Here is a 13,278-nt window from a genome sequence, read left to right as displayed (position 1 = left end):
GTACAAGCAAACTCGTTGCCCACAATCTGACAATAAGGAGTTGCCCTCGTTAAAATAAGTGCTTTGCTGTATTTTGGATACTGTTTTTGGATAAAAACAGTGAGGACCCTATTTAAATCCATAAAAGTGTGTTAATTATTTTACCAGCACATTTATGAAAGAAGCAAAACAAAACTGCAGAAGTCAACATTTTTCAAGCTATTTAAACAGGGAACAGTGCACAGAAATAATTGTAATGTGTGTTCAGATTCAGTTCAGCTCTTGCTGAGCAAACTGTCCTTGACGTTAAATAATACAGAACTATTAAAAAAGGCCACAGAAAGACAAGAAAAAAAGACAGCTGAAGGTCATATTTTAATTATCTTCAAAAATCTGATTCTCTCAGTAGGTTAATCAGTACAATCATACATGATACCTAAACTGACTGACATTTTGATAAAATCATATTGACTTGCACTTAATGTGTTTTAATAGTCTACACAGTTAACTAGACAGTTGATATAAAAACACTTTAATATAATAAAGAAGCACTGATGTTGGTAATCTGTCCAAGCATGTCCAAGAACTGATTACAGAGCTAAAACTAGAAGCAGGTATTAGCTAGACTTTCATTTACACACAGTATTGGCACACAACACATCCACAAATCTTACCAGGAACCCCTTTGTGGGTTATGGTGCATTTTAAGAGGAAGCAGTTGCAATGAATCATGGGAATGTGAATGTAATTAGCTATCACCATTTCACAAAGCTTCACAGTAACTGTAGTGATATTACAATGTGTGTCGTTTAATTAAGCATTTAAATTAGATAGCTGACTTGTTGCATTTATTATATTATTTTATGGATTGACTTGACAACTGAAGCAAACTGACCTTTTGATACAGATTTCACACATATTATTCACCCTCTGATCCAAAAAATCCAGAAAACAATGAATAATAACAAAACATTCCTTCTTCTGGTACCCTGGAAGAAATGTGTTCTTCAAACTAACACTCTAGACACTAATGTGTGACTGAGATTTAACTGGAGACAGAAGAGGAAGAGTATTCCACCAGTTTTATTTTTCTAAATAAGCTCGGTTGTCTGTCCAGTGGAGGATGATTTGAAACTCAATAGAATATTTGCACACATTCACTGTAGCTGCTGAGCTGAATGTAGGTCTGTTATCCACATTAACCTAATGGTCTTTCTTCGGTAAGACACTTGCTATTTTTGACTGTAACCCGAAATGTGTTTGAGTCCTCCACAAATTCAGCTGAAAACCAAGTTGTCCACAAGGTTTTGCCTTTTTATACTAAAAGGTACTAGCTTGTAGTTACTGTTTACAGAAAATGGAAAAAAACATAGAGTGCATCCAACGTAATATCTGCAAATTCACAGCATATTGCAGCAATTGTCATTTTATGCAAAGTTACTCATCAGACCTCACAATTTTTCAGTTTACTTAATTACAATCTTCGGGAGGAACGTGGATATTGCCCTGAACCATGATTGACCACAGACACTAAAAATTAGTTATCATATTGCACTATAGCAATACCTACACTTGACCATAGTATGCCATGATGCAGTCCCACAGGATATGCAGTAAGATAGCTCTGTGGTAATGGAATCATGTTATATCTCTGTTGTACAGTAAATTATGTTTAAAAATGTAAATCTATACAGTAATGAATTTGAATTGCCTGATATTCCAGGTTTGCACAGTTAACATAGAATTTAATAGCAGCACAGCTGACACAAACGCTTTCATTCAGTGGCAGGAAATGTGGTTAAATGCGAAACAGGATTAAAGACAGCTTGGATTGTTCGACCCCCCTGTGGTGTCATTAAAATATTTTCCATATAGTGGTTGAACCATTCGTTACAGTGTGATTTATTTTTTTTCCAGTGGAAATGTCTTGCACTTGCACACAGCATTTTTGTTTGCCTTTGAAAGACCGTTGTTAATGGCTGGTGAATAATATGTCTCATTTGTCTTTGTTGAATTGAATAAATACTATCAGGCCTCAGGAATTTATTAATTCTTTAGGGTTCAGATTAAGACCAAGGTTGATCAAGACCAAGTTGGGGAAAGGGGGGATTCCATAACCTAAGATTCCTTCTTTGAGTATATTTGCACAGTTTTTTATGCATATATCATTTTTAGGAATTCATATTCTAATAAATCTAATTGATAAATTATACATGTAAAATATTTGTATGAGTTATTTTCCTAAGATGATTCATAATTCATTTTTAATCAATAAATGGGTTGTTTACAATCGTATACTTTTCCAGAGGGAAGATGACTCACTGTACTTTACTCTGAATTCATATCAGTCTGCTAAAAAAGGAATTAGGTGTCCTCTTACACCCAGAAAGGCCAATGTGTTACTTACTAATCTAGCATCTGTACAATCAGATCAGGAATCACAGAGGAAATCTACTGTCACTCAGTGGAAAAACGGAAAAGAGGTTTTTAAACGGAAAAATCTCTAATAGAGACTTTTAGCATTCCTTTCAAATTAAATATTTTTACAAGATTAAAACGAGTAAAAAATAGTTTGAAATGTCCAAAACCTGCAAGTCCACTCTGTATCACTGGTAGCCTGTGCAGTTTTCAGAGGATGGGACTTATAGTTTGATGCAGAGTGTATTCATTATCCTGGACATGCTAAAGCCTATTTAGCACCGTAGGAGATATCCTAGGAAGTTAATAATCTATAGAATTTACAGTGGTCTAATCCTGATGAGAAAAAGGCATACTATTATCAACGTTTCAGCATCAGAGAGCAAGGGCTATGCTGTGCAAGTAGGTAGAAGGTACCCACTTGGGTCCTACTGATACGTCTCCCTACTGTTTCTGAAAAGTCCAGCTCTTTGAAAGAATGAGCCTGACAACAGTTCCAATACGTCAGGATATCACCCCTCACACAGGCCTGTGAAGGGCGTTAAAGGTTGTCACATTTGTCTTGTTGGCAAACCTTCTGAGACACACACTGAGGGCCCGGTCACACCCGCCCCTGCCATTCCCAAGGACGGTAGTGTCTTCCTGACAGGTAGGCCGAATTCCTTGTCCGTAGGTGTCGGAATATCATTGCCAGAAGGTTTTCTAATTAATGGATGTTTGTTGCAGTTTCATAAAGATCTGTTTTATGGTTAATTTAAAATACAGTAAATAATAAAAGGTGAATCTTTCCCCAGTACGCTGTGCCAGCACTGGGGACCAGAAATTGTACCAACTTTCACATCTTTCCTTGGGAAACATGCTTTAAAAGCCAAATGTTTAGAAATTGAAACCCAGCAGACTTCATTATCATTAATGATAGATTCATCGCTGCCCACAATCTTTTCCACATTACTAGTGAGGGACAGATCAAAAACATCTGTTTGAGTTCACACAGCACCGTCTTTTACTTACTTTCTTTTAACCAGATAATTCAGTTGATCATTTCTCATTTTCAATGAAGTCCCAGAGAGGCATTCAGGCAGCAACACATTGATGATAACGGGGGTTTCCTTGTTCAAGGGTACAACAGCAGCTCTCCTCCCCAGACACCAAAGAATTTTTTAACTCCATGGGTGGTGTTTACAGCTTCATTAATCCCTCTAGATACTGACAATAAACTCATGACTTCATTACAAAGTACCGGCCCAGTGACTGCTGCATAGGTCACAGAGTGAAAACATTTCTGTGGGACAACAGGTATCAGGAACCATGTTGCGCTGAATGGCCAGTGTCTCCCTTGTCCTTTTGGGCTTCCTCCTGTTGATCAAAGGTCCTTGTGTAGGCACTCGTTAATTCCCACACAGTTCAGACGTGACATGGAGGAAGTTGAGACAGGTCTAACTAGGCCTCAGGCTGAGAGGGGAGCTCTAGAACAGAGTACACATACACAATGCATCTTTACACCTGTCTTTCTGCACACAGTCGGTTGGTGAATGAGTCCCAGGCAATTAGCTCTGCCCACACCCAAGACATGAACCTGTACACCCCTCCCCATCAATAATGAGTCCTGAGCTCTGAATCAATAAGGGCTTCATAGCCTTCATAGCCCCAGTAAGGGGTCACACAGAAGCCACAGCGACAGCAGAAAATGGAGGAGCAGTTAGCTCCACAGCACCCGGGAGGGCACTCAGACACCAGGGGCTCTACAGAGAGCAGCGAAGAAAAGCCCGAGCATTATCTTCCCTACCCCCATAACCGAAGTTCACGTCCACCGGGACTGGAGAGGATGCCTAACATGGCAACCGAGTTTTTTTTCTTCATTTTTGCTCCCCTGGACACTGGGTTTTTGGTAACTAGGGTCCATGCGGTTCTGGTGCAGGCCTGGCATGTGTGTCTCCTGGAGACACCTTTTGTGAGTTATGTTCTGTTGGGTAGGCCTTGATACAATTTCCCTAATTTCTGGGTAATAAAAAGGGAAATTATTTAGAATGACTGTCTTGTCTTTTCTGAGGGGGGCACCAGTGGTTCTGGGTGATAAAAAGAACCTGCTGCAGGGGAAAAAAAGGACCTGGCATCCTTTAAAATAGCTAAATTGCTAAAATTGGCATAGTCGGCTTCAAAAGCAGATATTTTTCCTGTATTTAGGGGTCACCCGTCTGTGACACATGCAGTACTGTAAATTACAGCTGCGCACCATGAAATAAAAAATCCGCTTACCTGACTGCACATCAACTTACTGTAGTACCGCCGGCACTTTTTTTAACACACTGCGTCTGTGAAATGCTCGGAAATTTGCATGAAAGTTAGATTCTTAGTACAAATAAAACATTTTCAGAAGATGACAAAGGAAGGGGGGGGATAATGATTCATCAAACCTGCACACAAGCGTATAAAATGAAATAGTATCCCAAGTGCCTTCAGAGCCAAGGAGAATGTAGTATTTTTTCAAAGTAACAGGATACACGGTGGTACACGGGGGGAGGTCTCAGTTTTAACAATGCGCTGTGAATGTAAACAGGACTGTATCACATGCGCTATATAGCACAGCGTGGAAAATTCCACAAGGCGAGCCGCCTCGCTACTTGACAGCGTTCAACGCGACACCTGGAGGCGCTCCGAGCGACTGCTTTGCATCTCAGTGAAATTAACCGCGACGTGACAGTTTTAATGGGGCCGAGGTTGTTGGGTTTTTTTAGTGACGGGGTACATGTCGCTTGGTGAAAACCTGTAGCGTGCTAGGAATCCGTGTATTACACACGCACTGACAAATCCTGCGAGACTCAGGCGGAATGGCTTTGACCCAGCAGCAAATTTACCTTCTGAAGAAGCCAGTCATGTTACGATGTCAGCAGGAACAGGTTAAGACTTCAGTCCCAAAATTCTGCAGTATTTTTTTTCCAGTCTCATTCTTTATAATTAAGACAAATAACATCTTTGGGCACATGAAATCAATATTTCCATCAGAGTGAGTTTCCCAACACATAAATATGCTTGTAGGTATAATGATAATCGAGTTGATTTGTTTTACATAACATAAAGCTATAGCAAAACACGTGTAAATCACACGTGAATAGTTTTAGAATAAAAAAGCTTTAGACTCGTTGGTGATTATATTTGATTTATCTTGTCACATGGGCTGTAAACCGGTTAGTGTGTCTGCTTACTTCAATCTACAGCACACAGTTGCGTTTCCTGTGAAACAGAAACTTGACCAAATACTAATACACACTAGCCCAATACCCAATCATGTACCAGTATTTTTGTTATGCGAGCATGTAATTTTCCATCGAGCATCGCACTCCGTTGCAAGCATACTGTTCGACCTGCGATGCAGAAAGTAATTTTCCACTGTACAGTCTGAGGCGGCGCTTGACTCAGTTTTAAGGAGGTAGTAATTTTCCATTGAACTGGAAAGCCTTACCTGCCCACTACATTTACCAGAAAGCTCTTCGATCACAGCACGATTGCGTTATAAACTACAGTAACCACAATTCCCTGTGTTTCCCGGCCACCCTACTTCCGTTCATGCGCTCTTGGTTTGACCTACACAGTAACAGGAGAAAATGGCAGCGGCAGGACTGGGGCAGCAGGTAGGACATTGAGAAATGTGGATTAACAGGACAGATAAATTCCTTAGGGACTGCGTTGAGTCCGTTTTCTGTAATCTATGGTGATGATAAATGCATACGGAGAGTGAAAGCAGTGCAGTTATTATTGCATGTGTTCAGATTATATTATAGTGAGACTACCACTATTTTTTATTCAGGCCTTGTGCATATGACAACCCGTGTTTTTACGTGTTCATTTGAGTGTACGGTTTTGTCTTCAGATGGATATACTGCTCCATCTAAAGACCAAACGCATATCACGTTTTGGAATAAACTGCCGAGGGTGTCGGCCTTCTCTGAAGTGCCCTTGTCGAAGAGTAAAGACATCCCCCCCCCTAAACCTAGACTAGAGGAACCCCCCTTTCTTACAGCAGTGGTTTCCTGAAATCCTAAGAATTAGATCTCCAAGTTAACGAGTTGTTTTAATTTTTCTTCTTTGCTTTTAATTATAAACGCAAGACCTTGAAAGATTTGATTCTTTGACTGCAGAAGTGGGACAGAAGCCATTTATGTAGGTTTTGTTTTTTCCAGGAAAATGTTTTTTGGCCTTGTGGACATCGCAGGGTTTATTTTTTTTTAAAAAAATGATGCAGGTAATTCTTAATTTTAAGATCAGACCAGAGGGTGTCAAATAATGTAATAGGTGCTCTAATAGCTCTCTTTCATTCCTGCAGGTGCGCCTCTTCAGCACCACTGTGATTAAGCCTGCTGCGAAGCTGGTTAAGGTAAGACTAGAGGCACAGTGATCTTAAGGAACATCTTGACAGACTCCCTTGACTGTTGAGTATCTGTGTTACGTCTGTCTGATAGGACAGAAACACAGAGCGAGAACGCTGTCTCTGCTGAAAACTAACATTTTCATTGTTTTGGTTTTCAAGTTTGAAAAAGTCAACATTTTCACCTGTCAGTTTAAGTAGTCACATGTGGTGTTGTGAGCATTGGATACAATGCTCGACAAATCACTTTCCCTGAGTCTGACTTCTAAAAGTAATATCACTTTTAATATCTTAAAAGTAAGTTTAAGAAAACCTCTGAAAATTATGGGCTGCAAAGAGGTCTTCTACGTTTGGTTTTGTAGGGGTGCAGGGACTCTTATGATTTCTTGGCAACCCAGTCAACTGTTTGTCTCCATTCTGTTCCCTTCTGTTTTCTCTGTCATGTACTCCCTCTTTGTAAATTTCCCAGACATTGTTAGTTACGGGCGGAGCGGTGGCTCTGTGGCTAAGGATCTGTGCCTGTGACTGGAAGGTTGCCGGTTCAAATCTCGCGGCCGGCAGAGGAATCCTACTCCGTTGGGCCCCTGAGCAAGGCCCTTAACCCCAACTGCTCCAGAGGCGCCATACAATGACAGACCCTGCGCTCTGAAAGGACGCATGCGAAAAGACGAATTCCTAATGCAAGAAATTGTATAGGGCTAATAAAGAAACATTATAAAAAAACATTATAAACATTACATTATTATAACATTATAGTGCGCTAAGCCTCTGTGAATTCAGGGTTAAGGGCCTGGTCTGCACAGCCCGATCCTTTCAAAACCGAAAGCCACCTAAGACACAAACTGCTTCAAACAGATTCAAAGTTCCTGTACTTGTGGAGTGTTCCTTTCTGAGGGCAGCTTGAGCAGTCCATTTCAAAGGGGGGGGATAGGGAGTATCCAGACAGCAGCTGACCCGTGTTCCCGTACTGGCGATGCTCTATTGTTTGAACGCCTTCTAGAAAGCCCCCACTGGGCAGACGCAGCTAACGCAGCCTCTTCCTCCAGCCGCCCATCCAAGTGTACGGTGTGGAGGGCCGCTACGCCACTGCCCTGTTCTCTGCCGCCTCCAAGCAGAAGAAGCTGGATCAAGTGGAGAGGGAGCTGGGTCGCGTCGCTGTAAGTCACCTCTTCTCTTGCGCGCACGAGCAGACAGGACATGTGTGACACAGACACCAGCAAAGCAGCATTGTATGGTCTGACCTTGTGTGCTGCGCAGGGCCTGATGCAGATGCTCATGTAGCACCCTATTGGCTACGCCAAAGGATATGGAAGGCACTTGGGTACATTTGAAATGATATTATGTTGAGAAGTGCCCTTTTTACAATCATAGGTCATGAAGAGTCCATCAGGCGATCCACAGCGCATGTAGCTGGAGTGTGTGGGAAGCTGCATGAGATGATGGTTTGCTGTAGACTTTGGAAGGAATATATAAAGGAATATTAAAGGATATGTCATGGATTGTTGGAAGACATGGGTGGAAGGCATTTGATCTAGTATCTAAACATGTCTTGGGGAAGATGGAAAGACTTAAATCAGTACAGACAGCAGGCTTCAGGAAGGTCAAGGCTGATAAAGTTGGCGGCACACTCCAGAAACAACTGCGAGCCTATGTTTTAATTTGGTTTTCAGTGTGGGGATTTAAATAATTAGGGGAGATGATTCTGGGGGCTCTGTATTCCTGACATTTCTTGCTGGTTTCTTTGAGCTGGGCAACAGATGTCTTTAATTGTAGTGTCTGTGGAAGTGTAAAGCTTATAACAGACACATGGTTTATCCCGCTTTTGTTTTAAATAATCTGTGATGTAAATAGGATACTGAGGAGATGTGAGTCTGATCTGTTTTTATAGATTGTGAGAACTTTAGTTGATGCCTCTGTCACTTTCAAACAGCGTTAACCTACCCATGAAAGCTGCTGGTGACCTATAATAAAATATTTTAACAGCCCTATTTGTAATACTGTTTTTTTAATGAAACAGAAAATAATGAGGAAATTAAAAAAAATCTATAACAATTTTTCAGCTTTTTGGATTGCTGATTTTAAATCAGGATTGAAAACTAATGGTATGAAAAGGTATTTGCATGTGAACATATTTGTTCAAATACCAGTGCTGAAGTGAAAAGTTTACACAAACATCAGTCCAATATTTTTGATGGACATCAGTCCAATGATCTCCTTGATTAAAACCTGTGCCTGTTACAGCATTCTTTAAATTCCAGTGTCTACGTGCTTTACTTTTTGGGTATGAAATATACAGTGGCTATTGTGTTACAATAGCTATTACATGGAATTGTAATGTATTTAACTGGGAGTTTTGCTATTGATTGACAGAAAACACTCTAATGTCAAGCGGAAATCAAAATTCAACAGCTCCTCAAATTATTTATAAATATAAAATGGAAAATAACCGATTCCATAAGTATTCACTCCCTTTGAGATAATGTTTGATTAATTACAGCCGTAAATCTTCTTAAATAGGTTTCAACCAGCTTTGCACATTAGGACACTGCAATCTTCGCCGATTCTTGTTGGCAAAATTGCTTAGACTCTCTCGGGTTGGATGGGAACTTTTGGTGACCAGCAATTTTCAACTCCTGCCACAGATTCTTGAGTTCCGGGCTTTGACTGGGTCACTCCAGAACATTGGCTTTTTTTTTTCTTTTTAAACCACTCCAGCATGGCTTTGGCTGTATGTTCTGGGTCATTGTTGCTGCTGGAAGATGAATCTTCTCCCAGCTCCCACGTCTCTTGCGGTTTGCAGCAGGTTTTCCTCCAGGATTTCTATGTACTTTGCTGCTTCCGTTTTCCTTCTATCTTCACAATCTTTGTCCAGGCCCTGGTGCGGCAAAGCTTCCTTGTAGCATGGTACTGCTGGTGTTCTGAGGATGATGATCACTCTTATGGTTGTGCCCAACATGACGCTTACCGTTGAACCCAAAAAGGTCAATTTTGATCTTGTTGGACCATAGAATCTGCTTCCACTTGGTCTCGGAGTCCCTCACATGCCCACATGCCTTCTGGAAAAGTGTAGTCGAGATTCGATGCACGTTTTTTGTCACTCTACCATACATCCCAGTTATCTCTACCATATCACAGGCAATTGTCATATGCACAGTTTCTCCCATCTCAGCCATGGAAAACTGTAGAACCTTTGGACTTCTCACAGGCTTCCTGATGCACTACCTGACTAGTGCACTTCTTGCCTGGACACCATGTTTTTGAGGACTCAATGTTCTTCACAGTTGTGCAGTTTTATCCACATTTCTTTATAATGGACTTCACTCTGCTTTGGAGGATATTCGACGCCTTGAATTTCCTTATACCCTCCCCCTGATTGGTGCTGTTTAATAACCCTATCCCAGATTTACTGTGAAACTTCCTTTGTCTTCATGATATTTTTGCTGGGAGCCGTATGAATCAACTGTGGGACCTCCCAGAGATAGGGTGTTTCACATGAGTTCAGGATAATTATTCCTAATTGCACACAGCTGGACTCCATGTGTGTGAGAATCACTTATTTTCTGTTTTATATTTATATTTAGGATCTATAGAATTTCAGTTTGACATTATGGAGCGTCTTGTGTCGATCAATGGCAAAAAATCCCAAACAAATACAAATGATTCTGTACTGTAACAGTACAATGAGAAAAATTCCAAGGGGGGTGAAGACTTTTGAGCGCCACTGTATAAAGTAGGTTTTCTAAAATGTGACACACCATTGCAGGAGTCGAGTACATGCCATTCTAAATTGGGCCCGTACTGTTGTGAATGTTTGTGTGCAGAAGTGTCTTCCATGGATCTGGCTGAATGAGCAGGAGCACTGGAGTGATTGAATTGCTTCTCGTTTTCAGATCCTGATCAAAGAGCCCAGGCTGTCGAGTGTGGTGCTAAACCCTCATGTCAAGCGCAGCGTGAAGCAGAAGACCTTCGGTGACGCTCTCACGAAGGAGAACCTCTCCCCCATCACAGTCAACCTGATCAGTAAGGGCACTGTCCCTGTGTAGAACAAGCACACAGGACTGATGGGGCTCTGCTGCAACTCCCTTTAATTAAGAAAACGAAATATTTCCTTTCCTATAGGACTGGAAGAGAGGGACTTGTCAATAGGTTAATAGGTCTAACAATGAGGTATAAGATGTGATTGTGCATTATTTTTTCATTTAAATCTTAAAATGAAATCTTTGTTTTGCAAGATAAATGTTTATCAGAAATACACTTAATTTGTATGAATTTTGGATAAGCAGGAAAAACAGGAAAAATATAGTGGTAGGTGATGCCATTAACTATGCTTGTATTTACCTCAATAATCTTGACCTGTTGACCTCTTAGCTGTTTTTTATGTAAACTACACCTTGAGCTTTTACACATTAGTAGAAGGATCTACTTTTGGTTCAAATCGGTAATGCTGCTTTACGTTAGAACTATGGCTGTAGTCCACAGCTTTCAGGCTGGCCGAAGTACTAGTACTAGGTACTAGATGGGACATGCTTCGGTTTTACCATGCTGAGGCTATTCGACAGTCCTAGCGTGAGGAAGACACTGTCATTCCTCCCGAAGCGCCTCGGATCGTTCCCATTCAGACACCGCAGTGGTACTGGGGAGAAGATACGTTGGAGGCTGCACTGCTCTGTTAAATGGGTGCCGTTTCACTTCCCCTCTTTCCCAGAGGTGCTGGCTGATAACGGCCGCCTGACACTGACTGCCGACGTGATCTCGGCCTTCGGCAAGATGATGAGCGCGCACCGCGGGGAGGTCCTCTGTTCCGTCACGACAGCGCAGGTAAGGCACAGGCCTCAGGCGACAGGAACCGACATGCACTTCATCAGTCGTGTGTGTGTCCTTGTTGCTGTAACATTGCCCTGTGAGTCTCCTGTTTTGATTTCAATCCCAGCCCCTGGAAGAAGCCCACCTGACTGAGCTGAAAACTGCTTTGACTGGGTTTCTGCAGAAGGGAGAGACTCTGAAGCTGGAGACCAAGGTGGGTGCTGGACTGCAGGTCCTAATCTGTTGCTTTTGCTTGAACCTTTTCTTGAATAGCCTTTTCTTACTTGAACAGCTTTTACATTTTTATTCAGCTTTAAGTGTGGTGTTACCAATCTTGTGGAATGCCATAATAGTAAAGTAGATACACCTATCTGTTTATAGGAAGTGTGACTAGGGCATTTTCTTTAAAAAAATATTAGTGTTAAAAAATAAAAGATTATTAGTTCTTACGGCATAAGTCAAGTAACTTAATTTTAAGACATGGAGTTTCTGTCCATAAATGCAAAGTTATTGTATATAAAGAATTATTGATAAAACGGTGCATGGTGTGTTTCTCATGTTGATGTCTAGCGTTAACATTTCATTCAACGGTGAATTTTCCTTATTCAGTGGATTTAGATCATCTTTAAAACGAATCTCAAAGTCTGTGAGGAGGTAGGCTGGGCAGGCTGGTCTGAGGATTTTGAATAATATTTACCCTGTATTCCATCAATGTTTTATTTTTTCTTGTAAGCTTCTGTTAATCTCCTTCCAATGATCACATTCTGATCATATATGTGGTTTCTGATCAAAAACTTTTTTTAATTGGTATTATTTGAGATCTTGCATAAGGTTAGATGATGGATTATCAGGTTCACCTACCTTCTACAGTTGGAAGTGATTTCTGAAGTTGAAGCTACAATTCTGAATGGGATTTAACAAGACTAAGAATCGATCTTTGAAAATGTAGAACCCCAAGTGTGCATTAAGTGATGTCACTGATGACAACCTTTGAGGTTATTTAGTCCACTCGTGAAACAGTTTATACAAGAGTGAAATTTTCCAGTTTTCTTGTTGCTTTCAAATTTTGAACTTTTAAATTGGTTAGACTTATAGCTTTTGTACGAGCAAGAATGAGATCTGCCAGGCAGTTGAGTAACGGCAAGAACATGTTCCCTTCCACTGAATTCCCCAACAAGGACAACAGAGCCAGAAGCTGGAAATGTAAACTACCTATTATTGTATCTGTTTTTTGCTTCACGCTATGAATGAAGTGTTTGCCTTGTGTTTTACCTTATAGTCTGACCCTTCCATCTTTGGGGGAATGATCGTCAGCATTGGAGACAAGTATGTGGATATGTCCACGAAAACCAAGATCCAGAAGCTGACCAAAATCATGAAGGAGACCTAGTTCTACGGACTGTTGGGCTGTTAAACGTGTACTTTTCTGCTTTTCAGCAGTGACCTAGACCTCATCTGCCTGTTATGAACGTGGGTAATAAATGTTCTGTAATACAAACTGTTTTTTTGTCTTTGTCCCTCTGTCAAAATGGAGCTTTTGGAGAACTGATCTTGGTAATCTGTTAATAGGAAAGCCAAGGGTGATTGGTTGTTTCAAAATCTAAGTTCGTGAGGGAAAGGGGGTGAGCTGTGTTTGTTACAAAATTTGCTGCTCGATCAGATCATTTTCACATATAATGGCAAATATGATTGACTAAGAGTCTTCAAAAAAATGC

General features: G+C 40.9%; 1 protein-coding gene across 1 annotated transcript; it reads left to right on the top strand.

Moving 5' to 3' along the window:
- The first annotated feature begins 5,888 nt into the window (after nucleotides 1-5,888).
- atp5po (ATP synthase peripheral stalk subunit OSCP) lies at nucleotides 5,889-13,061 on the top strand. The gene is made up of 7 exons (XM_088601147.1): nucleotides 5,889-6,026; nucleotides 6,719-6,769; nucleotides 7,807-7,917; nucleotides 10,651-10,780; nucleotides 11,466-11,578; nucleotides 11,691-11,777; nucleotides 12,843-13,061. Exons 1-7 carry the CDS (start codon nucleotides 6,000-6,002, stop codon nucleotides 12,951-12,953), a joined length of 630 nt encoding a protein of 209 aa, XP_088457273.1. The 5' UTR covers nucleotides 5,889-5,999; the 3' UTR covers nucleotides 12,954-13,061.
- The last annotated feature ends 217 nt before the right edge of the window (nucleotides 13,062-13,278 follow it).

This window comes from Lepisosteus platostomus, chromosome 2 (genome assembly GCF_059453375.1).
Source record: "Lepisosteus platostomus isolate fLepPlt1 chromosome 2, fLepPlt1.hap1, whole genome shotgun sequence".
Lineage (NCBI taxonomy): Eukaryota > Metazoa > Chordata > Actinopteri > Semionotiformes > Lepisosteidae > Lepisosteus > Lepisosteus platostomus.
Note: the sequence above shows the minus strand (reverse complement) of the source record. Positions and strands in the feature narration are given on the sequence as shown.